Genomic DNA, 27,477 nt, shown 5'->3' on the forward strand with positions numbered 1-27,477 from the left:
ACTCGAACCAAACAAGAAAATACAAAACCAAGGAGAAAAATAAAGAGAGGGGGTTCTTACCTTGGTTCGAGGCCGTGGAATCCGTAAGGTCGCTGGAGCTGCCATTTCCTGAGAGGTAAACCCTTTAGATTTGTGGCTTTAGGGGATGTTTTAGGCTAAGAGGAGTCGAGTTTCGAGACGAGAGTAAGGAGAGAATGCTTTTGAGGTGATTTCCTCTCTCCGACCACCGTCGACCACTGTGAACTCCGCCGTGAGTTCCGTCGGTGGTCGTTGCTTATTCTCTTTGTAGAGGAGAGAGTTGAGAGAACTTTATTTTTCTATCTCTTCTCTCTCGGTTGAAAACCAGAGAAATGAAAATGGATGGCCTTTTTAGGCCTTGAAAATCATATATGTGAAACTCTAAACGGTGTCGTTTTGGCACCAACAGAAACGACACCGTTTCGCCTCCCCACTTTCTGTGTTTTATGTTTAGGGGTAAATGTCCCTTTTAGTCCCTATGATCTTGTAATATTATTATTAAATCATTAAATAAAGTCTCATTTTCTTTGATTTCGAGTACTTACATTTCAGAATTTATATTTAAGTCACTAGTTTGTTTATTTTACCATGTTTGTTTATATTTGACGTTGGTCATATTATTTGTGATTACCTCATTCTAGTCACTGGTTTATCATATTTTGTTAATATTTGAATTTAGCCATGGTATTTGTAAATTTATTATTTTAGTCACTATCCATGTTTTATATCATTTTTGTCTATATTTGATTTTTGTCTTCAATATTTTCAAATATTTCAATTCGATCACTGATTCCATGTATTTTATAATCTTTGCGCTATTCGAATTTGGCCACCATATTTGTAATAATTTTATTTTAGTCACTTATCTTACATAGTTCTGCGATTGCTTGAATATGGTCATGATACTTTTAATTATTCCATTTTAGTCTCTGTTTTAGTGTATTGTTCATTTTCATTGACATCCTAATTTAGCCATGACATTTGCAAAGTCTTTATTTTAGTCACTACTGGATATTTGGTTTAATTATTGTTTAGTCCTCTGTGTATATGGTTATTTTATTTTAGTCCTAAATGTTAATTATGGTTTTATTTCATTTACAGTTCATGTATTATTAAACATTTGTGATCTGGGTTCTATTTTATTTGTAATTATTATTTTGGTCCCTTTGGTTTCTATTTTTATTATTTTAATCCTTTATGTTTAAATTTGTGTTATTTTTGTCCTTCAAATTTTTGTTAATTTTATTTTAGTCTTGTAAATATTTGTATTTTAATGATTTCATTTTGGTTTGTAATGTTTACTTATTTTTATGCTAGTCATTTATGTATGAATATATTTTATTTATTTTATGCTTATGTGTATTATGTAAATAATGTTTTCAATTTCATTTAATGTAATCATGTTATTTTTGTATTTTTAGTAACATTTATTTCCATTGTATTTTACCCATGGTTGAAATATTCGAATCGTTTCAAGGACACGTATTCGTAAAATGAGCGTGGAAAGTATCACTTGGTCGAAGTGGTGCGATCCGGTACGGCATTTTAATGATATAGTAATTTGAAACAAATCAAGTGTATGTTACTAATTAATTTATTTTAATGATGCCCTGTGTTTTTTTATTATGCGAATGCAAATTCTCGATATTCATTTATATTCAATTTGTATATTTTAATCAACGAGGACTAGATATTCTTTAACAATAGAAAATAGTTAAAATAACTTTCCCAACGGAGGATTGTTAATTTCAAGATTTTTTATAAAGTTAAAGAATTTTCTTTAATTACAAATTTTGAAGTAAATTAATTATATTTCAATAAATGGATCGTAATTTAACTTTATATTCGATTAATAATTTTCATCATTACGACAACGTGTAAGCGACACAGTACCAATTTTGGGCGTTATGGGGGTGTTTACCATTCCCCACACGTAACCGATTCTCGAATCTATTTAAATAAATATTTGGTAACGCAGACCGAATTTTGTCTTAAAAATGATTTTTCTTAAAATTGTTTTAAAAGACCTTTTTAGGTATTCGACCTACCTAACCCAAAGGTCGATGACGATTCTTTTTAATTTAATTTCAAATCCCCAATTTTTCCAAATAGAGGTCATAATCGTTTTTTAAAATAATATTTAATTGTTTTACCTAAAAAATGGTTATGACAATAGTTATATAATTATATTTATTATTTAACATGTTTTACCTTAAATATTATGTTGTAGTTGATTTGAATCATTTTGTTTCACTTGATTTTATTGTTTTTAACTTATATATATTATAACTTGCTTTGAATATGACTTGTGATATAAAAACTGTTTTTTATTAATTTTTTTTTATATTTTTATTAAATTTTTTAAATAATTAATTAATTATGACGTCGTCCGGTTCTTCCAACCGGTTCGACCGGTTGAACCGGTGAACCGGTAGCACGACCGGTTCGCTGATCGGTCCAGTTCTGAAAATCATGCCAAAAATATACACTCCACCTGAAATTCAATCAAATTCGAGTTTAGGGGCGATTTTACCCAATTCGAATTTGATCTTGTTCTGATGCGACCTAAAATAAATATTTTTAAAATATATTATTTTTATTTAATAAAAAATAAAGATCTAATTTAAAAATAATATATAGATGATTATTATTGTAATTGTCCTTAAATATATAAGATAAATTTATATTATTTTTCAAATCAAATCAAATCAAATCATTTATTTTATACTCTAAATCCAAACTCAAACCAAATATATTCTTTAAAAAACTCAACCCGATCTAATTCTATCTTTTAAGAAAAAATATAATCCGATCAAATTAGATAAATCAAAATCTATTAAATTTGAATCTCGTGTCTATCCCTACCTTGAACATCACTTGAGCTTAACTCTGGTTTAGAAATCTCAGTCCCGTGAATATGGTGTAGGCCGGTCTAAAATAAAAAACATTATTCTAAAGAATTTAACGTCTTTTCTAATTTTCTTTCTCGTGACAATGTAATTGCCCGAAGGGTGAACTACCAAAATGGTTAATTTCATTGATAAAGTATAAAAATGGTCCCCAAACTGCATAGAGTTATTTTACTGAGTACTTTTATTATTAAAAGTTATAAAATGATCCTTTAATTATAAGATATTACTTTGTTAATTCCATCAACTATTAAAAGTTACAGAATAATCATTGAATTATAAGAAATTAACGGCAATATGAGCTAGGCCTTAATGTCCAGCTTATATTGTTGTCAAATTTTAATCGAAAATGATGAATTTGAAATATATAAATAGTTGAGTGATCATTTTGTAATTTTTTATAATCGAGAGATCAAACAAAATAATTTTCTATAATCATATAAATCTTTTTATAACTTTTATAATTAATGGACTGACAAAACAATACTTTATAATAAAGAGACCATTTATAAACTTTACCTTAATTTCATTTCACAAGTGATCATTTTTTAATCACTATTTTTTTTATATCTAATTATTTATATTACCAATTTATAATACTTTAATTATTAAGAGTTAAATATTGTTAGTTTAATAATTTCACAATTAATAACGGTAAAGTATAAATTTAGTAACTGAATTTTATTCTCTTCTCTATTCTACTTATTATATTTTAAATCCTTTCAATTTTCTCACTAAATTTAATACATTATATTTTTTTTGTTATTCAGCCATTTTCTCACTAACGGCGTCATGACGCGTTTTTTCTATTTTATTTTTTAATGACTAAATTATAAGTTTAATCATTAAACTTTATTCTTTCTTCTATTTCAATCACTATACTTATAATTATTTTAAATCTAATCAATAAACTTTACACATTAGATTTTTTTAGTCACTCCTCTTATAACAACAAAAAAACACGTCATAACATCCCTACTGATGAAACGAATGAGTGACCAAAACACTCAATATACTAAATTCAGTAAAGAAATTAAAAAGATTTAAATTACAATTAGTGAAATAAAAAAGAGTAAAATTTAATTATAAAATTTATAATTTACCTATTAATAATTGAATTAATTTTTAATTTAATTAATAATTTTGGAATAAAATATTAATTTAACGTTTAAATTTTAGATAAAATAATAAAAGAAATATTAAAATCTAAATAGAATATTAATTTAATCAAATTCCAACGACTATATTTTGGTAAAAACAATACAAAATTTGAAAGTGGACCCTACTTGGAGACAACAAGCATTGATTGTCGGTCGCTGTGCCACCAGTTTCCTTTTTCGAATAAATAAATACACAAAATATTAAATAAAAAAATAAAAAAAATAAAACGCTCTCCTCAAAATCAACCAATCAATCATTCCATTTCATAACCAAGGCGAAAGAAAACAAGGGGAGAGAAAGAGTGAAGAGATCGCCTTCCTCAGTCTTTTGTGTATTAAGCCCTAAGGTAACCTTTCTCAATCTCTTCAACTTGTTCGGTGTCGGGTTCTTTATGTTTTCTTTTTTTTTTTGTATTTTTTTAAATTTTTTTGGGGGTTTAATTTAGTTTCTTTTGATCGGAAAAAGAAAAAGTAGATTGGTCGATTCTTTCTCTCTTTCGATGATAATGCTTTCCTGCTGAAATGGGTATGTTACAGATTCTTTTCTTGGTTGATCTGTTGTATGGGTTTTCCTTTTTTTCTCGGTTTTTAATACGCACTGAGTTGTTGGGAAACGTGTTAGGCTTTGACTTGGTGTTTGATTTAGGTTTGTTTTCTGGAGATATATTCGTTGGATTGAAATCCCTTTTTGAGGGTTTTGATAGTATGTTCATAGTTCTTTTTGGGTAAATTTTGCATTTAGTACTTAAACAAATTATCAGTTTTGGTTTAAGTTCGTTTTAATACCTAAACTTTTTTTTTGTATGTTCATAGTTCTTTTTGGGTAAATTATGCATTTAGTATCTAAGCTATCAGATTAGGTCTACTTTAGTAGTTAAACTTTCGTTTTTTTCAAAACCTAGCTTCAAATTTTGAACTGGTACTAAGAAACAAAAGCTAAAGTTTTTGATGAGATATTAAAATTAAATAAAAACTAAACTTTAGGTATGGTTTTGAATTTTTTTTGAAAGTTTAGGTAATAAAATAGACCGAAACTTATAATTTATGTATTAGACGTGTAATTTGCCCTTGTTTTTTTAGATGCTGATTATAGGGATATAATGTATGAGCCACTGCATGCTTCAAACAGATTTTTCATTTGCTTGATGCTAAGTTTGACTTAATTCGTTTTTTAGAAAGAGAATGCATAAGCAGTTGGTAGTATAGATGTAATTTGTGAGTGAAATATTATCTTTGCTCTGACTACTTTGTGCTGCAGATTTAAGAAACCATTTGATGCTAGTTGAGCTTGCTTGACTGCAAATGAGAAATGGAATTTCACTTGTTTTTGTTTCATTTGGAGTATAAAATATGAGCTATGTTCATCTTCTGACACTTTTTATGGCTTGTTTTGTGATTGCAGAATTCTTGCCTTTCTCACTGTAAGTAAGTGCAAAAGTTGTTGAGCTTTTGTGACGAGTCTTACCGAGGTTCTGAGCCTTTTCTTCTAACATTCTTGTTCTTCCCTTGGCATGGTAAGTTTCTGCCATTTGCATAACACCATTTGTTCTTCCTGTCTAGCTCAGTTGGTAGAGCGCAAGGCTCTTAACCTTGTGGTCGTGGGATCGAGTCCCACTGAGGGCAATTTATAACGGAGGTCTTCCACGGAAGCTGCTCTCAACCTGGCGTTGGGGGCAGCCTACTATCCTACCTCCCCCTTACCCCATTACATATGGGAATAGGGTCAGCTAATTTTTTTGTTCGATTGTGAGTTGCGTGTTATTCCTTTGCCCTAGTTAGCTAAGAAAGATTTAGGGATATAGTTTCATATTAGACACACTTGTATATGGTGTGGCATTTTCATGAACTTGTATTTTGAAATCTTTATTTTATCGTGTAGCTGTATAGGAATTATATTGTTTGTTTGTGTTTTGTTAGGCGACCAATGAAAATCTTCCACCAAATGTTATAAAGCAACTGGCGAAGGAATTGAAGAGTCTTGATGAATCGCCTCCGGAAGGCATTAAAGTTAGTGTAAATGATGACGACTTTTCGATCATTTATGCTGACATTGAAGGGCCAGGCATGTAGTTTTGTCCACACAAATTTACTTCCTTTGCGGCATGCTTGTTTCTTTTCAGTTACTGAGTATTTTTTTGGCCTTGCAGCTGGGACTCCGTATGAAAATGGTGTTTTCCGTATGAAGTTGTTACTGTCTCACGACTTCCCTCATTCTCCTCCAAAAGGTATGTTTAATAGGTTATCGTGGTAAACAACGCATAATTAGATTCAACACTGCTACAAGCTACAAAAAAAAATTATAAAACCTGAGTCATGTTAGGCTTCTGAAGTATGATTCTGTTTGTGGTGCAACTATAAGTAGAAAAATGTTTTATTTTGTGCACCTAGTGAATATTCTGAAGTCCTTTGGTCCCGCAGGCTACTTCCTGACAAAGATTTTCCATCCTAATATTGCGACCAATGGTGAAATTTGCGTAAACACGCTAAAAAAGGATTGGAACCCAAGTCTTGGATTACGGCACGTGCTCATTGTAAGTTCCACTGCACCCGGACTTCATTCGGTATCTGTTTTTCTATCAGTTTGTTTGATCAAACCAGGGACTGCAAATTTCTTTCGTTAATCCAGCTTTAGATATTTAGCTTCACGATTTCTTTATCTTCCTCGGCACTGCCTAATGCCACTGCAGGTAGTTAGGTGTTTATTGATTGAACCATTTCCAGAATCAGCTCTAAATGAACAGGCTGGCAAGATGCTGCTTGAAAACTATGACGAGTATGCCCGACATGCCAGGTGAGGCTTGCCTAACACATCATTCGTTAGTTCTTTAATATTTTGCGATGCGGAAACATAGAACCTTCAGCTGGAAGGGAATAAACTCTTCCAGCTGAAATGGCTTCGCATTTGGTAATATTACTTTTGTTGTTCGAATTCTACAAATGATCGATCAAGCTTTCAATTATTGTATTCTATTACACCTTATATGATATTATAGTATACTCTTGAAGGAATTCAATCGGCATGCGGTTCTCACAATCTTCTGTCCTTAACACAGGCTTTATACCGGAATCCATGCGAAGCCGAAACCCAAGTTCAAATCAGGAGCTATTTGTGAGTCAACTACGGCACTGAACGTGGAGCAGCGTAACACCTCGGTTCTGAATTTTGAGCAGAAAAATGCAGCAAGCAGTGCCGGGTTATCATTACCAACCCCACTCGCTCCATCAACCGCATCAACAAAAGGAGGCAACAATCCGGACCACCAGCATCAACAGTCCACAGGTCTTGCAAGTGAAACCGGGGTTAGTGGAACCGGCATTGTAGGAATATCGGGCACCACCGCGCCTAAGAAGGAAGGTTTGCCAAAAATTCTTGCGGACAAGAAGAAAATGGATGCTAGAAAGAAAAGTCTCAAGAGATTGTAAAGTCATGGTGTCTTAAGTAATAAAACAACGTAAGGCGTTCGGAAACTGGTTGTTTGTAATGGGTGCTTTAATTTGGGAAGGTGATGAATGCTTTAATTTGCTTTAGGAACCTTTTTTACAAGGTTTAATTATATGATATGTTTTCGTCTATCTTTGTAACACACATTTCTTTGTCTTTTGGTACATTTTCGTTCGTCTGACTTTTTTTTATTTAATTTTCTCAAAATTGAATTTGACGATACATCGACTGATCAAGATGATATTTATTTATTGTCATATTGATCTTCATTGTTTTGGACCGTTACATTGGTTTGTATATGTGATTTGCATTCAAAGATGTTTTTCTCTCGACGTCAACTATGGTTCGTGATTGTTTATAGTTTTTCAATAATTTAATCTATTGTTGTGGTTCATTTGTTAATATAGTCAAATTTGTTTGTATTGATCTTTTGTTCGCGTTTTTTGGATTGACTTTTAACATTTTCCTCGTATAATTTTATATGATTTCAAGTGACTTGTTTATTGTGTCAATGATTATAGAGATATATCCTAATTATATATTTAGTTTACATTTAAGATTATAAATTTCCGTTGTAATTTTAATATTTTCCCAATAAATTTAGCTAGGGGTGTTCAATCGATCGATTCGTTTAAAAGATCGAATCAAACTTTCAAAATTTCATTAACCGAATTTTTTCTTTAACCGTTAATAGAACTGTAATTTTTTCGAAAATAATTAATTGAATTGAACAAAATTTGATAATCGGTTGGTTAATCAAATTAAACTAAATTTATAAATAATATATATTATATTTTTTAATATTTTGTATTTTCTATAATTCGGTTAAAGTCGAGGTTTAAACACTATAATATATAATATATTAAATTTGTAATAATTTCGGTTAATTTGATTAACTTATCAATTTCGAATCGAATTAACTGATAACCAACCAAAGTTTAATAAATCTTTAATCGTTAATTGATCGAACCTAAAATTAAGTTAATTAATCGGACCTAAAATTAAACAACCAATTAATAAAAAAAAGCCTTCGATTCAATCGATTTTAACCGAACTTTGAACACCCGTAAATTTAACTGCTTCAAAATCGCATTAATTTTTTTAATAAAAAATAAATTATCTGCAAATATCTTAATAATTTACTTACACTTTCCATTTGTTTTTCTCATCTCCTCCCTCAAATGCGAATTGAATTAACCATTCACTCATTATCAGTGGTCTCACTTACATCTCTTGTTTGCTTCATGCCGCCGCAATTCATCTTCATCTTCAGCCGTTACTCTCTCTTAGGGTTTGGTTTCTCTCAGATTTCTCAATCTTCAATTTGATTGCTGATTCCATTATTCCTGTTGATATTTTAACGATTAGAAAGCAAGAAGAAGGAGGAGAAGAAAAGAAGCGGCAGGTGAAATGGAATCGGAGGATGAGTTCGATATGCACGACGCCAACAACGAATCGGGCGAAGAAGACGATTTCTACAGCGGCGGCGATGACGACGACGATGATGCTGAACCCGTCGGTGCTTATGAGAATTCCGATGCGGATGTTGCCGATTACGATTTCATCGACAACGATTCGGATGATTCCGACTATCTTGTCTATCACCGACACCAAGTATTTCTTTTTCTGTTCGATTTTTTGCTTTGTTTTCGCTGGTTTTTCAATTTTCTTTTTGGAATTTTAAAGCTCTAGCTACCTGGCTTTTGTTAGTGTTAGAGTATTTTGGCATCATTTGATGATTTGGTCTGGTTTTGATTAGGATGTTTGTCGAATCTATACTATTTAGTTTGGTATGAAGTAGGAAGAGCTAAGTGACCAGCTCAAATGTTGAACGTGGAAGTGCAAAAGAACCAGTAAGATCATAAAATTTGAAAGGGAAAAACAAAGGATAATTATATGTTTCAACTTTCTATATATATTTTTAAAAAGCCTTATTTCTAAAAATAGTTACTTATTTTTCCGTTTACATAAATTGCCAATTATATTCATGTCATTTATCAACCTTAACAAGAAACTAGTAAACTGTCCACTTTTTTCTTTACAGATGCCAACTCTAGGGTATAATTACTCCGTTCTAATTCAAATCAATTTTTTTGGGTGTATCATGTATGATTTTGCGTATTACCCTTAACTACAAGAATAGGGTTGACATAGATTGTATATGTTAGACAAATTGTAGTTTATTTTTGTTGAGGCAGTGCTTGCAAAGCTTTGGCTATCAGGAATGTGTTTGATTTTAATTCCCCTTGTTTTTTAATTTTTTTGACAATATACAAAAAGAGTTTGAATTTCATTGGTGGATTTGGTTTAATGCAAGTGGTGTAATTGAATCCTAATAACTAGAAAGGAGACCTCAACTGTGAAAGGAATTTACCTATTCTTTGCTTCTAAGATCGAAGCTTTTACTTAAAATGAACTATTAGATTATATCAATACTAAGATTACTGAACAGTTCATAGTGAATGTTGGAAAAACCTAGTTTTTCTAATGCTGCATAGTAAACTTACAGCCCTATCTAACATCTAAAATTGAAACAACTCTTTGTCAATCTTATGATTGGTCTTACAAATGTGATAATTTCTGCTCCACTTTGCACAGCATGCATTCAGCTATTTTGCTATTAACCCTTCCTCCAAGCTTATATCTTTTCTCAACCTTGTGTACATAAAAGTTTGTGGTTTTTGAGCGCTTCTATTGTTAATTATTTTGTTTCTCCAAAGCAGTTTGTACTAAATTGATGTTTCTTTTTGTCTTAGCATAATTATACCATTTTGAGTGAAGTAGATATTCGCCAGCATCAAGAAGATGATATCATGAGGATATCTACTGTGCTCTCCATCTCAAAGGTTGAAGCAAGCATCCTTCTACGGTACTATAGTTGGTGAGTGATTTAAATTATGTTAATTGAAATCTCTTTCCTTCTGCTCCTTTTCAAATTTTGCTTAGTTTTTTTTTTTTACTTATTTACAAAATTATTTTTAATAGACTTTAACTGCATCTCTGTAAATGTAGAGTGAAATTAGCATTGTTTTTCTCTGTTTTGATGAATAAGGGTCTATTTTGTAATCTATTGGCAATGATATATTTGGCGGCTTGATGTTGTAAATGATTTATGTTCATTTTGGACTTACAGGAGCGTCAGCAAAGTACACGATGAATGGTTTGCAGATGAGGAGAAGGTTCGCAGGTCTGTTGGGTTATTGGAGAAGCCTGTAGTTCCATTTCTTGATGGTAGAGAAGTGAGTTGTGGAACACTCAACCGAGAGTTTTCACATTTTTTTAGCTAGAATTTCCTATGCTCGTTCGGTCTGTGCTCTTTTACACCTTATAACTTTTATATTTCTTTTTCTGGCAGATGATTTGTGGGATATGTTTCGATAACTATTCTTATGATAGGATTCATTCTGCTGCATGTGGTCATCCTTTCTGTAAATCTTGCTGGGCAGGTTTGTTTTGATCCAGCTATGCTTTATGTTTTTTGGTTTTTAGTTTTGATGTTGTTTCAAGAAGTTATAGGTCAGATTTTGGAAATCTTTTTTTGGTCTAAGCGATGGCTGAACATGCTCAGCTGGCTTTGAAGGGGTAAAGGGATAAATGATGTGCGAATAATTATTTATTTAAACTATTTATCCTGATTATATTGAATACTCCATATTTTGGAACTATTAATCAGCTTAATAGTGCCCTTTTACATGTAAAAACAATTTTTTGTAATTTATTATCCACATTGTACTTTAGCTGTATTTATTGTTAAGCTCAGTAGCTGGTCTGACAGTATTTTAGCCATTCTAGCTGTACTTTGTTTACCTTTCCATGGAACTGACCTTCATCTCAATGATTTTTCTGTCCGAGTTTATATGCAAAGCTATTTGAAGTTGTGTGTTTACTGACCTTTTCATATTTTCTTGTGAAATTTTCTTATACATACCCTTGTTTTCTTGCTTAGGTTATATTAGCACAGCCATCAATGATGGTCCTGGATGTTTGATGTTGCGGTGTCCTGATCCATCCTGTGCTGCTGCTGTTGGTCAAGATATGATTAGTGCATTGGCTTCTGAAGAAGACAGAGAGAAGTACTTCCATTATTTCATTAGATCTTATGTTGAAGACAATAGGAAGGTAATAATACTAATGATATGCGTATTCTGGCTTGTTTTATCCCAAAAAATATGCGTATTCTGGCTTGTAGGATTTAAATTTTTTAAATTTTCCTTAATGATTTTGAAGTTTACTATATACATTTGAATGACCGTCCAGCTCTGTTGGTAGAGCACAAGGTTCTTAACTTTGTAAAGAAAGAAAAAAAACTTGTTCAGAATAAATCGTGTTTATTTCTGCTGAATATGGCTGACTTAAATAGGGTTTACAATGTAACAACTTTACATAAAAAGATGCATAAAATTAGCAACATAATAAAAATGATTCTATTTAATTAAAAATGATCCTATCTAATAACTAATAGAATAAAAAACTGATTCTATCTAATTAAAAATGATCCTATCTAATAACTAATAGAATAAAAACTGATTCTATCTAATTAAAACTGATCCTATCTAATATTTAATTTAGATATTCTCGACACCCCCCCTCAAGCTGGAGAATAGATATCGATCATTCCCAGCTTGGACAGAAATCCTTCGAACATCGTAGTAAACAGTCCCTTGGTGAGAACATCGGCGAGCTGCTCTGATGATGGAACAAACGGTATGCAGATATCGCCATTTTCCAGCCTCTCCTTGATGAAATGTCAATCTATTTCGACATGTTTGGTCCTGTCATGCTGTACAGGATTCTGAGCAATACTGATTGCCGATTTGTTGTCGCAATACAACTTCATCGGTTTATCTCTTTCAACCTTCAGCTCCTCTAAGATCCTCCTAAGCCATAACAACTCACATACTCCTTGCGCCATGGCTCTGAACTCGGCCTCCGCACTGCTTCTAGAGACAACTGGTTGCTTCTTGCTCCTCCAAGTAACTAAGTTGCCCCAGACAAAGGAGCAATAATCGGTAGTAGATCTTCTGTCTGTAGAACTTCCGCCCCAATCAGCATCAGTGAAGATCTCCACTCTTCGACTTCCATTCTTCGAAAACATGATTCCTTTACCAGGACTCCCTTTCAAGTAATGAAGAATCCGGTAAACAGCTTTGGAGTGTTTTTCTGAGGGACAATGCATAAACTGACTAACCAAGCTCACAGCAAATGCAATATCTGGTCTCGTATGAGCCAAATAAATCAGTTTCCCCACCAGTTTCTGATACCGATTCTTGTCCACAGGCTCAGCACCATCTTCTTTTTCGAGTTTTTGATTCGGATCAATAGGAGTCGCCACTGGTTTACATCCGAGTAATCCGGTCTCTTTCAAGATATCGAGGACATATTTCCTTTGCGAGATAATTATACCTTTTGAGGATCTAGCCACCTCCATTCCAAGGAAATACTTGAGTTGTCCTAGATCCTTGACTTCAAACTGGTTGGATAAGAAGTTCTTCAACGACTCCAACTCTACTGTGTCATCTCCTGTCATAACAATGTCATCTACATACACAATTAAAATAGCAATTTTACCATTATTGTGTTTGTAGAACATAGTATGATCAGACTGGGCCTGAGTGTAACCATGTTGTTTCACAGCTCTCGTGAATCTCTCGAACCAGGCTCTCGGAGATTGTTTCAATCCATAAATGGATTTCTTTAGCTTGCAGACCCTGCCATCCTTCTTCAATTCATCAAAGCCTGGAGGAACTTCCATAAACACCTCTTCCTCTAGCTCACCGTTTAGGAACGCATTCTTCACATCAAACTGTCTGAGAGTCCAATCCAGATTGGCGGCTAGTGAGAGTAGGACACGTACGGTGTTTAGTTTGGCCACAGGTGCGAAGGTCTCCTCGTAGTCAAGGCTGTATGTCTGAGTGAAGCCTCGTGCTACGAGTCTTGCCTTGTATCTCTCGACCGAGCCATCTGCATGGTATTTGATGGTGAACACCCACTTGCTGCCTACAGATTGTTTCCCCTCAGGTAAAGGAGTTAGATCCCATGTGTCATTCTTCTTCAGGGCCTTTAACTCCTCAAAAACTGCCTCTCTCCATCTCGGAACTTCTAGAGCTTCATGTATCGACTTAATCCATAATCCTGGTGGAAAAAGCTTTGAAATCTGGAGAGAGTTTATTATAAGATAAGAAATTGGATATTGGATGTTTTGTGGTACATGATCTAACACCTTTGCGCAAGGCTATGGGTTCAAAGAATTCTGTAGAAGGCTCTAAATTTGGAGAAGAAATAGGAGAAAGAGAAGTCGTACCTTGGACCATAGTCGAGTCCGATGGTTGACATACCTTGGGGATCGGTGGAACATTACTTGGTCGAGTCATCCGTCTAGAATAAACACGAAGTTCAGTAGGTGGTTCCAAGTTGGTTTCTACCTGAGTCTCACGAGGTTGTGAATTTATAGGTTGTGAAATCCTAGGATTAGTTACGGAAATATGAATTGGTTCCACTGAGCTATTTACAACCAATTTTGGCAAGGATGTTTGTTCCCAAAAACTCATTTCAGAGTCATTCTCCCCCGGAAGAGAGTTTTTGTCAAAAAAAGGTTGTTTTTCAAAAAACGTGACATCCATACTCACATAATACTTCCCAAATTTAGGATCAAAGCATTTATACCCTTTTTGTGTTGGTGAAAAACCTAGAAATATGCATTTATGTGCTCGGGGATCGAGTTTTCCTCTATTTTGGCCGTGTATATGAACAAAAGCAATGCAACCAAAAATTTTAGGTGTTAAATCAGTGAAAGATCTATTTTCAGGAAACATATTCTTTAGAGCTTGCAAAGGAGTAATATAATTAAGAACTCTTGTAGGCATTCGATTTATCAAATAAGACGCTGTTAAGAGTGCTTCATTCCAAAAACGATTAGGAACATTCATAGCAAACAGTAAAGCCCTAGTCACCTCTAATAAATGCCTATTTTTCTTTCAGCAACTCCATTTTGTTGGGGAGTATCAACGCAAGAACTGTGATGAATAATTCCTTTTTGTTTCAAAAAATCACCTAAGATTGCATTAAAATATTCTCGACCATTATCGGTTCTAAGAACTTGAATATTTGCTTGAAACTGAGTATTGATCAGTGAGTGAAAATTTTTGAAAACACTTGCTGCCTCGGATTTTTGTTTTAGTAAATAAATCCACGTGACTCTAGTGTGATCATCAATGAATGTGATGAACCATCTAGATCCTGAGGCTGTTTTTACTCGTGAAGGGCCCCAAATATCACTATGCACAAGAGAAAAAGGTTTTGATGGCATATACTTTAAAGATGGATAAACAGATCTATGATGTTTTGCCAATTCACAAGCTTCACACTGAAAAGAAAAACCGTCCCTTTTTTTGAAAAGATTTGGAAACAAATATTTCAAATAATTAAAACTAGGATGGCCTAACCTATAATGCCACAACATTATTTCATTCTCACAAGACAAGGTAGTAAAGCATCTCGGTTTCTGAACTTGTTTATTTGAAGGATTGTCCGTGACCAAGTGATAAAGTCCATCAACCTCCTTAGCATTGCCAATCATCTTCCCCGAACAAGGGTCCTGAAATTCAAATCCAGTAAATGTTATTGTAGCAATGCATTTGCAATCATGAATAATACGATTAACAGAGATGAGATTGCAAGAGAGCTTTGGGACATGTAGGACATTTAGTAATGTGAGAGATGGAGAAATAATGATAGAGCCTTTTCCAGCTATAGAGGTTAGGGAGCCATCAGTAATTTTTACCTTCAGATTACCAGATAAAGGAAAATAAGATGAGAATATGGAGGAATTACCGGTCATGTGATCTGTTGCCCCTGAATCTATGATCCAAGGGTTTGATTTAGAACCGGCTATGAAAGCTGTAGGATATGTACCTTTCTAGGCTAATGATGAAGAGGCAATATAAGATGATGGGTTAGGAGTGTTGGATATGGAATGAGAACTCATTAGTTGATACAATTGCTCTAGCTGTTCTTTGCTGAAGGCAGACAGTTCTGAGGCAGGTTTCGGCTCTTCAGAAGCATCTTCAGATGAGGCATGGAATCCCTTTGCATTACGAGAATTTCGATTGGTTGAAAAATTCTCGGCTGGCTTCCCGTGTAGCTTCCAACACTTGGCTTTAGTGTGTCCCGGCTTGTTGCAGTGCTCGCAGATTGGCCGATCTCTGTCGTTCCGACGATCGTTGCGACGTGGTGGCTGACCCGAGAACAAGGCAGAAGACTCGGTGGGATTTGGTGAGTGGCCTCCAAGCATGACTGTCCGCCGGCTCTCCTCTCGTCTGACTTCGGAGAAGACTTCTCTTGTGCTTGGTAGTGGTTCACGACCAAGGATGCGCCCTCTGACTTCATCCAATTCCTTGTTAAGGCCGACAAGGAATTCGAAGACGCGTTCTTTTTCCACCATCTTCTGGAATAGAGCCCTGTCCTTAGCACAACTCCATTCATAGTCGCTGAACATGTCAACCTCTTGCCACAAGGTCTTGAGTTCAGTGTAGTATTGAGTGACAGTTTTTTTTCCTTGTTTTAGCCTCCATAATCGAGTTTTTAGTTCAAACCATTGTCCTGCGTTCCCAAGATCAGAATAGGTCTCGTTCACAGCATTCCAAATGTCATGAGCAGTAGGTAGGAAGAGATAAGTTCTCCCTACACTCGGATCCATGGAATTTATGAGCCAAGACATAATCATCGAGTTTTCTGCCTCCCATCTTTCAGATTCTTCATCTTCTTCGGCAGGTTTCGTAGTGATACCTGAGAGATAGCCGAATTTTCCACGGCCACGAATAAACAGTTTCACAGATTGTGACCACTGTAAGAAATTATTTCCATTCAACTTGTGAGAAGTGATGGATATGTTTTGGAAGGATTCAGTGTTTAGGGTGATTGAAGGTGAGCGAGTAGAACTCATAGAGTCGATACCAGAGGTATCATCGTAGAATTTGGCCATTTTGGCTCTGACACCATAAAGAAAGAAAAAAAACTTGTTCAGAATAAATCGTGTTTATTTCTGCTGAATATGGCTGACTTAAATAGAGTTTACAATGTAACAACTTTACATAAAAAGATGCATAAAATTAGCAACATAATAAAAATGATTCTATTTAATTAAAAATGATCCTATCTAATAACTAATAGAATAAAAAACTGATTCTATCTAATTAAAAATGATCCTATCTAATAACTAATAGAATAAAAACTGATTCTATCTAATTAAAACTGATCCTATCTAATATTTAATTTAGATATTCTCGACACTTTGTGGTCGTGGGATCGAGTCCCACGGAGATCATTTCATAATTCGGAGGTCTCCTACGGAAGCTGCTCTCAACCTGCCGTTGGGGGCAGCTTACTATCCTACCTCCCTCTTACCCCATTACATATGGGAATAAGGGTAAACTAATTTATATAATATATACATTTGAATTTTAAAAAATATAAAAATATGAATTTTAAGTAAACCTGTTTTCTATATTTTTTTATATGTTATTTTGTAGACATTTTTTTAATTACTGTGTTGTGTGTATTCAGTACCATAATCACTAAAAGAAATAGATGTATAACTTTTCATTAATCAATTTTCACCTCTTTGGTATTGTAACCCATTTTTCTAAATTATTTATGTGCTATTTTGTAGACCAAATGGTGTCCTGCACCAGGGTGTGATTATGCTGTGGAATTTATTTTGGGCAGTGGAAATTATGATGTTACATGTCGCTGCTCATATAGCTTTTGTTGGAATGTAAGATTTTTTTTCACATTCTTTCTCGTTATAGTTCCTTTAATGATTCACGCGTAAGAATTTCTGCTTGATTCTATTTCACTTTCAAAATTGCTAACATGAATTTTGACCCATAATGTGCATTTGACCTTGCAGTGTGCTGAGGAAGCTCACCGTCCTGTTGATTGTGGCACTGTAGGCAAGTGGATACTGAAAAATAGTGCAGAGTCTGAAAATATGAATTGGTAGGAATTAGTAACTAGATTTATTTCAATTCACGAGGTTGTTTAATTCATTCCATAATGTGAGGTTCTTAGTTTGTGTGGTATTGGCACACCTAAAAGAATAAATTTGCTTGCTTTCCCTTACTAAAAGTAAACAGTATGTGCGTTAGAGTGCTTTGTTATCTGAATATCACTTTTTCTGGAGAAAGCTTGTCTAGATTCAGTCCTTAATCATTTATGTTCTTTTCTTTGTACTCTTTTTGCTACATGTAGTTAAATAAGAATTCCCTTATACATGATATACATCTGCACCAATGACAATTTTATACTAATGCATCATTTAACTTTCTTCTGAATATGTTGAAATTTGAGGTGAACAAAGTGAATGTGTCTTAATCTTATATATAAAATGAAGTTCCATTTTCTTTTTCCCCTTCTGCCAATGGACCTGAAGGTGAATATTATAATGGTTCTGCAATGTTATATCATTCCATGCTATATTGTCATAATGGTCAGTTTCTCAATCATCGTGTCTGTTTTAATCATCAGGATATTGGCTAATTCCAAGCCTTGTCCAAAATGCAAGCGTCCAATTGAGAAGAACCAGGGGTGTATGCATATTACATGCACACCACCTTGTAAATTTGAATTTTGCTGGTGAGCTGCTACCTCTGCTTACATATGCGTTGCTTGTATTTTGATTAAACTTTGACATCCCAATTTTATTTGGGTTATTTTATTTTTATTGAAAAGCAAAATAAATAATAGCCCTATTTGTGTGTATTTTTTGTTATTGTTTGTTTAGCTTCATTGTCCACTGAACTAGAGGTAGAGTACTTTTCCTAAATGAAGGCTGAACCTAAGATTTCGTGTCAAAACAAAACGATCCTTTCTCTTTCTTGTTTCTCCACTTTATGAGAATTGCTATCAGTTGACCATATGTATATGTAGGCTTTGCCTTGGTGCATGGTCAGATCATGGTGAGAGAACTGGTGGGTTTTATGCCTGCAACCGTTATGAGACAGCAAAGCAAGATGGTGTGGTATGGAAAGTGTTCTTTCCTCTGGCATTCAGGATTTCTGGGGATTGTCATTAGTCATTTTGCGCCATTCTTTAACTTTACTCCTTGAGTTTCTGATCCATAGTATTTATTTCTAGTATGATGAGGCTGAGAAACGAAGAGAGATGGCTAAAAATTCTCTGGAGAGATATACTCATTATTATGAACGATGGGCAACAAACCAATCGGTATGTATTACTTGCAAGATTTATAGTAAAAATGAGATGATGCTTGTCACTGTGACTGTTTTCAAATCCTATTGACTGCTTAAGTTTATTTTCTGGTAACACTTTCTGGGTGATTATACACAATATACTTGAGTGAGAAAACACTTGCTGCTACTTCTAAATCTTTTCTTTACTTGATGCAGTCTAGGCAGAAGGCACTAGCAGATCTACAGCAAATGCAATCTGTGCATGTAAGCCAAATTTGTATAATTTTTGACCAACTATTAGTGATGCTGGTCAAGACGATTATTTTTACTACCATTTACATGAATGTGATGAAGATAGTTTTTGAAGGCTATCAAAAGCATTGAAGAATGTCTGATAATTTTGTGTCAATTGCAGCTTGAGAAGCTGAGTGACATACAATGCCAACCTGAGTCGCAGCTGAACTTCATCACTGAGGCATGGCTACAGGTGATTTCCAGAAATTTGTTTGGCTCACTAACTAAATGTTTCTTTAGCTCATCACTGCTACTTTAATTGTGCAGATAGTAGAATGTAGGAGAGTTCTCAAATGGACATATGCCTATGGATATTATTTACCCGAACATGAACATGCTAAACGACAGTTCTTTGAATACTTGCAAGGTGATGCTCGCAGTCTATGAGCTATGTGTAGGATAAATTGGACCTATGAGCTATGTGTAGGATAAATTGGACCATTCTTCAGAGTTTGTTCTTATATTTATTTATCTTAAGCTTATTTTATTTATGCTTACGGATGCCAAAAAAAAATCACATATCGTTCACTTTTCTTCACTTAAGTGAGTTTTTTTTAGCGCCTTTTGCCTCAGGCAATACATTTGTTATAGCAGCCAAACTGCCGCATTGTGCCCTTAACATGACTGGTTTGCACTAATGCTCTCTATTATCTTGCAGGTGAGGCTGAGTCTGGGTTAGAACGACTTCATCAATGTGCTGAGAAGGAGCTGCAGGTTTACCTCAATGCAGAGGGGCCGTCAGAAGATTTTAATGAGTTTCGGACAAAACTTGCTGGATTAACGAGGTAACTTTTTGCTTAAAATATGTTAACCACGTAGATTCCTTTTGAAATTCATGATGAAGTAGAATTTGATGATCTTATCATTATTGAAAAAATTCTGTTCAAAAGCTTTGCATGTGTGGAAAAATCTCTTATGTTAGAGAATTAGCAACCCTTCTTTTGTCTGAATTTAGTTATAAAACTTCGTGACCAGTGTGACACGGAATTACTTCGAGAATTTAGTTCGAGCTCTAGAAACTGGCCTATCAGATGTGGACTCCCGGGGAGCCTGCAGCAGGATGGGCAGCTCGAAGGGCATGGGAGGCGGTAGTAGTAGGGGAAGAAGTGGAAAGGGCAAAGGTTCAACCTCTAGACCCAGCTTCTCCAGCAGAAATATCGACGACTCTGGCCATTGGTCCTGCGAATATTGCACCTTCGCGAACATCAAGTCGGCCACCATTTGCCTAATGTGCCAGCAGCGTCGATAAATTTCATTGGCTATACCGGATCCAAGCCGGCCTTGCCTCTTGTTTCCATGGCATAGGGCTTTAGAGGATTGCCAAAGGGCAAGCAAAAAAAGGTTTTTCCACTTCTCTTTTCATCTCTTAAATCAAATTTGCCGTGATACAACGCCTGAGAAACTGATATCGAGCGAAGGGGTATGTTTATGTTATGCAAATTGTATATGGTCATACGTGTAGGTCCGAAAACCCTTCGACTTGCTTCCATTGGAGTCTTTCCAATATATTCCTGTGTTATTTTCTAGGGTTCAACTAGGATTTCAAGCGGACCGCAATGAAAATTCGATGATAGGCTGAGCTGTGACCATCTGCAGTGATAAATAATTTGTTGTAACCTTTCAAATTAGTGGGGGGTACTAAGTTTATTACGTGCTTGTATTGTTGCATGGATAATTTGGTCCGATGTCTTCATTAATACTTGTAGATCGGTTGTTGGTGGTGTCGAACGGTATAAATCGAGTGGCGTTTTCTTCGATCATCGACGGATGCTCTTTGTAATTATGTCTTACATGGTTTTCCAACACATTTTGCTGCGTTTTCAATAACATGCTGAAGTGAACATAAAAGATCCTCTATTTATTAAGATTGATTCTCTCTGCTTGTATGCTCAGGTATCTAGGATGATAATGATTTTTAGTAGGATGTGCAGTGCATACGTTAATTTTCAAGAGAGTTCAAATATAAAGTAAAGTACATAAATTATCTCTCGATTATAGGATAATATTTTATTAAATCTCTCGACTATTAAAAGTTATAAAATGATTTTTCGACTATAGAATGTTGTTTTGTTAAGTCATTTAACTATTAGGGGGTGTTTAGATGGGGAATGTGAAATTCCCATGGGAATTGAATTCACATTCTCCCGTTTGGTTAGTCCGAAAATTCCATTCTTGCTTATGTAAGATTATCAATAGTGTATTTTTTTTAGTATATTATCGAGAATGTCATTACCTCCTTTTCCTTATGTATTGTTGGATTACCAGCGTTTTGGACTAAAATGCTCTTAATATTTTTTAAATATTATTCTTCTGTCATTGAATAAAAAAAATTCTACGAAAGTTAAATTATAAATTTATCTTTAAACTATTTTAGATTTACAAAAAAAGGTTATAATTAAAATTTTATATGAAGTTCAGGGGTTAAAATAAAATTTTATCTTTTAATTAAACCTTTTTATATTTTTAATTTTGTAAAAAAATTATATAAATTTTATGAATTTAAATTTTTTAAGAAATTATATACATATTTTTCAACTTGTTAAAAAAATAAATATATAATAAGGACAATTTGATTAAATATACATTCCAATAATCTTTTATTCTTTTAACAAAAAATAGTAATCTTACATTTCTGCTAAGTTAACCAAACACAAAATACAACATTCTTAGTATTCATATTCCCTCATAATCTTACATTCCCAACGGTAATCTTACATTCCGTGAACCAAACACACCCTTAAAAGTTGTAGAATAGTTACTCAATTATTTATTATGTTTTAAACTCACTATTTTCTAGTAAAAAATGTACGTTGTCTAAACTGTACACTAACATGATAATTGAGATGTGATAATCGTTTAAGATTATGAGATTAGATTTTATCATATAATCGTCAGTAAGTTAACGTTTAGTTCATAATATCGTTAATTTTTTAATAGAAAATGACAAGTTTAGAACATAATGGATAGTCGAATGATTATTTTATAATTTTTGACGGCCGAGGGACTCAACAAAGTAATATTATATAGTTAGAGGATTATTTTGTAACTTTTAATAGTTAATGAACTTAATAAAATAATACTCTATAGTTGAAAACCATTTACGTACTTTACCCTTAAAAGTCTAACTTTCGTACTTAGAGCAAGCTGGGTAAATTTTAATCTCAATTACTCAATGAGTAATCACAACACTCGATAAAATATTAAGTTTAATAAATGTTTGAATAGTTTTTCATCCTTTCTTTCATGAAATCCACGTAATTGTGTTGTTGAATAGTTTGATAATGAACGTTCGATCAACTTGCTGCAGCCATTGGTACTTGCATTGATGACTTTTAAAAATAATAACTATTCTTTTTGTAACACCTAGACCTGATCTATGCGTTACGATCAGATCTAACAGATTACAATAGAATTTTTCAAAATAATTTCTGAACTTTAATAATCATAACTTCTTTAAAAACAAGGTTATAACAATAAAAACCAAATTGAGTGATGTAAAACATAAAATATCGCAGGTTAAATAAAATACCAATAACTAGTGTAAATATAATCTATACATCAGAGGTGGTAGAAAATACGTCATAAAACAATATATCGAAACATAGTCACATGTCACCAAAATAAACGTAGTTTGAAATATTAAAACATTACAACAAAATATATAATATACAGAACGTGTCGATCCTTCAAGTGTCTGATCTAGAAGCCTATCCAAAATATCTCGCGAAACGGGTCGGTCCAAAAAATCTACTGAGCACCAATCTTGCTACGATCAAAAGCAGTAAACGATTAAATAATCGCGGCTCACACGACCAGACGCATCGAGAGGAGCTGGATCTAGCAATCTAACATAGGGAGAATCATGGGTACCGTCGTCGATGATGTCAAAAATGGTGACGATAAGGTGATCCACTGGTCGGGTTTTGACCGGAACTGGACGAGGAGTCCAACGAAACTAGACTGAAATTTTTTATATATGGGTACTGAACCCGACCCGATAATATATATAGTTTAAATTATATTTTTATTTTAGGTTCCTTAATATTTGTACCTTAAAATTAAATTTAAATCTCTAATTTTTTCTTACATTTGTATTATGTACTTTTAATTTTTAAATTTTACAAAATATGAGATTCGAAAAAAATACGATCGATATTAATAACTTTAATTTTTTTTCTTTTGGAAATAAACTTTAATATATATATATATATATCTCCAAATATTTATCCTTAAAACTAGCTTCAAATCACTATTTTTTGTGTATGAATTGTGTATAATACACCTTTAAATTTTTATGTATTTTCTATGCGTTTTTTAAAAAAATATTAAATTAAAAAAATAGATGAACCAGATACCCGTGACCAAAAAATGCGGGTACTCAAATTTTACGGGTACCCATACTTAATGTGTCGGGTCACATGCTAACAAATATACTACCCGGAGAACTAGGTACCCGATTTTGAACACCCCTAAAAAAATACAAAGAGAAATAATCTATCAAGTTGCCATAGTGGTTAAGGGGAGTATTATTTTTTTTCCCAGAGGTTCTGGGTTTGAACAATTGTATTTGTAGGGTGTATGTGCGTTGTCAACAATTAAGAAAAATTCTAAACAGAAACTACTTTATAATCAGTCTAGACTATTAAAAAATACAATTAGGGATTTATATGTATAACAAAAAGGTCTAGGAATATACCAAACATAATTAGCAAGTTCAAACAACCATAAATCAAAATTATTCATAATTATTTTTTATGAGTTTAGAGTGATTACAAGATAATACTTGTTCGAAAGATTCAATAACTTGATAATGAGAGTTCAAACACCCACATACTACATGCTCAAACCTGAGACCTCTAGAGATAATAAATCATTCATTTAACCATTAAAATCGCTTGGGTAGTGCTATTTATAATCCTTTCAAATTTATAAACCAAGGACTAAATCGAGTTTAAGTGGGCCCAAACTCATTTGTTTCAAGTTGGACAAATGGGCCATGCCAATTAATTAATGGAGTCATTGGGCCTAATGTTACACAACTCTTTACTTAAGTTAGGGCAAATCATCCTTTGCTAATCATAACAAGAATGGTCTAATAAACCCATTCTTTCTTCATCAAACCATTCACCTAATCCCAAACTTTATGGGATCATAAGAGTTTAGGTTGAAGTTCTATCATAAGTATATTATGTGTAAATTTTGTTTAAATTTATTATAGTTTAAATTTCGTTGCGAATGAACCGTACAAGTGAAGAGAAGAAAAGAAAATGAATAAAATTTGAATGATAAAATGATATTCGTAAACTCAACAAACTCTAATTTTTTACTTATCGAATACTCCCACTATGCACACCCTAAACTTAAGTAAGGTTTCAAGTTCAAGTATTGTCTATAACAAAGAGAAATTTACTCATGTTTAGGAGCTCGACTCTAATCGAATCCACTATGAATATAATTGAAATCTATAAAACACTAATAAAAAACTAATATTTTAACTAGTTTATTATATGGTAGGTTGATACATTATTTTGGTCAATTATAGATGAATGTGGTTGACGAACTTGACAAGTAAACAAACCAACAGAAGAGCTATGCTAAGCAGAAGACAACAGTTTGAAACATCAGAGAGAGAGAAGGGGTTAATAATAAGGGTAAAATATATAAATGATCTCCAACTATAAAGCATTGCTTTATTGATACATTATTTTGGTCAATTATAGATGAATGTGGTTTACAAAGTTGACAAGTGAACAAACGAAAAGAAGAGCTATGCTAAGCAGAAGGCAACAGTTGAAACAACAGAGACATAAATGTTCCCCTGGAATATAGGGAGTTATTTTGTTAAGTCCATTAACTATTAAAATTTATAAAATGATCCTCCAACATATGGTGTTGCCTTATTGAGTCTTTGTTGAAACTTACAAGAAACCCTTAGAACTTTATCAAGAAACTTATCAAAGATGACTATTAACCAAGATATGCAGTGCATTTTTATATTACCTTATATTTACCTCAAATTAATTAAAAAAATTCGAAGACTCAAAACAACATCATATAATCAGATAATTATTTTAGAACACTTAGTATTTAGGAGCAACGTTATATAGTTGGAGGACTATTTGTATATTTTACCTATTTGTATATTTTACCCTAATAATAAACAGGGAGTGGGCAAAGCATTGAATGGAAAAGCATCATTTCAAAAGTACGTAATGATTACCATGCATGCAATGCAAAGGCAGTTTTTCTCTCTTCTCCATTATCAATGAATGAAAATATTGCTTTGGGTTTAGAGATGGGAAAATGGCAAACGCAAGTGAGCCTTAAATGCTTTCCTTTTTCTTCTTCTTTTTTTTTTTATGAATTTTTTATGACATTTTCCTCTGCAAAATGTGAAGCTTAAATTCCCACACCAACCCTCCCTTTTGTCCTCTTTGTCTTATTCACTTTCTTCTGTTTTCTATACCTAACCTGCCTCTCACTTTTAATGCTCATGTATATCCTAGGGATCACAATTGGTCGGGTTATGGTAAGGGACGGATGCATGATTTTATGTTAGGAAGGACGAATTTAAACTTATAAAATTTTCAGGATGAACTTGAATTTATAAAATTTTAGGGAGTGAAAACATATTTTCAATAGAAAATACATATAAAATATCTTAAAATTTATGGTAATTTTAGATTTTCCATCCCTGGTTACGGTCAATTTGATTCAAAAAATATGTATCCTCCAATCGAACTCGACCTGATTCGAAAAATATATATCTTTCATCCGACATCGACTCGACCCGGATTTTTTGAAGTATAAATCCAACCCGATCTGACCTAGTATGAAATAAAGACTTAATTAAAAATAATAATTATTTTTGTGGAAATTATATTATTATTTCCGGGTTAGATCAAGTCAGGGTTTTTTACCCTCCACCCAAACCCGACCTAATTCGACCTGAACCCAATTTTTTTAAAAAAAGTTTGACCCCATCAGTTTAGGTCGGGTAGCAACCCATCAAATTCGTATTAAAGTGTCATCTCTATCTATCTCCCTTCTCCTCTTTCTCCTTTTCAATTTGAAGAAGGTTTAGTTTATCTAATATTTAAATTCATAAGGACTTACATTGTCATTAGATAGAAAAGGGTCTCTATATGTTCATGATTGTACTTGAAGTCGTTAGTTTTATTAAAATAATTTTTCTTTTCAATTTTCATATTTCAAATTGTGTGCGTATGTGTTAATGATCGAACATTGAGAGGGTTAATATACTTTTAAAATATAATATTTTATTTAGTATTCAAATTAAAAAGTTAGGGAAGATGTAACTTATCTAATATTTAAACTTATAAGGATCTAAATTGTCATTAGACAAAAATTCCGAGAGAGGCAGAGACCCTCTCAACCCTTTTATAGTTTCGACCATCACTTAAACCCTTCGATTTTATATGATTAATTCGGATATGAACTTAATATATCTCAATTTGAATATAAGATATCGACAAATTGAACCTATTAAATCTTAATGATTCAAACTTATATTAGTTTTAACCTAAAGTGTATGAATAAGTTGTCCAAAATAACTCGAATAGAAAAATTTGAGTGATAAAATCAAATGATTTGAGTATAAAAGGAGTCCGAACCAAAATAATTTAAATTTAAATTATTTCGAATCGTACCTCAAACAACGTGAATCTAAATTGACTCGAACTCAAGATCACTTAAATTATCTCAACTAGAAATTAACCTCTCCTAATTGTATTATGCTTAGGCAACTCCTCACTCTATGCCATATCCAATCATTTTTTTGTTGTCATTCCGATTCTAAGGTTTTGTCTTGACTAATTTGGACCGACCTGTATCGCATATCTGATTTTGGTGGGTGAGTCTCTCAGCAGGGACTTTATCTACACACAATGACTCGAACTCGAAACCTTACTTAAACGATATTAAATTACTTACAACTTAATAATTAATTATTATCTTGTGTTATATTTAAATAGATCAGAAAATGTCAAAAAATTAAACTGTTAAAATACACATAGACAAAAATAATATTCTTGACCAGCATGATAAAGATATCAAATTGATTTAAAATTATAAAAGTACGTGGACAAACCGTTCAAAGAGGCCTTGCCCCCAAAAATTTTAGAAAATTAATATTTAGTCCTTTAAAAATTTTAATATGACCCCTTCAAAAATTTTAAACATTCTTATTATTATATATATATTTATTTATTTATTGAATATTTAGTTATATCTACTATTAAAATTTGTAGACTAGTTAAGTTTCAAAAATTTTGAAATTTTTTGTTAAAATCTAATTTTTTATAATTTTTAATTAAACTTTTTGAAAAACAATAAAAATTTAATTTAAGGCTGTAAAAATTTTGAAAATTTTAAACAGTACCTCAAACTATGTTATCAAGATCCGCCACATAAACCTAATATAATCTTACACTAATATAAGTGAT

At 33.0% G+C, this 27,477-nt stretch overlaps 2 protein-coding genes across 4 annotated transcripts; both read left to right on the forward strand.

Annotated features, from left to right (window-relative positions):
• The first annotated feature begins 4,340 nt into the window (after positions 1 to 4,340).
• LOC120183988 (ubiquitin-conjugating enzyme E2 22-like) lies at positions 4,341 to 7,720 on the forward strand. 2 transcript variants are annotated; one of them, XM_039188567.1, is made up of 7 exons: positions 4,341 to 4,434; positions 5,490 to 5,601; positions 6,005 to 6,149; positions 6,235 to 6,312; positions 6,506 to 6,618; positions 6,775 to 6,878; positions 7,141 to 7,720. In XM_039188567.1, the coding sequence occupies exons 2-7, from the start codon at positions 5,599 to 5,601 to the stop codon at positions 7,508 to 7,510; spliced, it is 813 nt and encodes a 270-aa protein (XP_039044498.1). In that variant the 5' UTR covers positions 4,341 to 4,434; positions 5,490 to 5,598; the 3' UTR covers positions 7,511 to 7,720. The 2 variants fall into 2 exon arrangements, with proteins under 2 accessions (XP_039044498.1, XP_039044499.1); XM_039188568.1 differs by having other exon boundaries at positions 4,398 to 4,434; positions 5,518 to 5,601.
• Positions 7,721 to 8,726: 1,006 nt separating this feature from the next.
• On the forward strand, positions 8,727 to 20,886 carry LOC120183941 (probable E3 ubiquitin-protein ligase ARI8). Of its 2 annotated transcripts, XR_005521979.1 has the most exons (16): positions 8,727 to 9,143; positions 10,286 to 10,410; positions 10,663 to 10,768; positions 10,885 to 10,975; positions 11,476 to 11,648; positions 17,197 to 17,301; positions 17,437 to 17,525; positions 18,054 to 18,161; positions 18,456 to 18,546; positions 18,663 to 18,752; positions 18,935 to 18,982; positions 19,134 to 19,205; positions 19,280 to 19,379; positions 19,671 to 19,797; positions 19,988 to 20,353; positions 20,540 to 20,886. XR_005521979.1 is itself a non-coding variant. In XM_039188532.1 (15 exons), the coding sequence occupies exons 1-15, from the start codon at positions 8,940 to 8,942 to the stop codon at positions 20,259 to 20,261; spliced, it is 1,803 nt and encodes a 600-aa protein (XP_039044463.1). In that variant the 5' UTR covers positions 8,727 to 8,939; the 3' UTR covers positions 20,262 to 20,886. The 2 variants fall into 2 exon arrangements, 1 of the variants encoding a protein (XP_039044463.1); XM_039188532.1 differs by having other exon boundaries at positions 19,988 to 20,886.
• The last annotated feature ends 6,591 nt before the right edge of the window (positions 20,887 to 27,477 follow it).

Source organism: Hibiscus syriacus, unplaced genomic scaffold (assembly GCF_006381635.1).
Source record: "Hibiscus syriacus cultivar Baekdansim isolate YM2019G1 unplaced genomic scaffold, ASM638163v2 tig00112856_pilon, whole genome shotgun sequence".
Lineage (NCBI taxonomy): Eukaryota > Viridiplantae > Streptophyta > Magnoliopsida > Malvales > Malvaceae > Hibiscus > Hibiscus syriacus.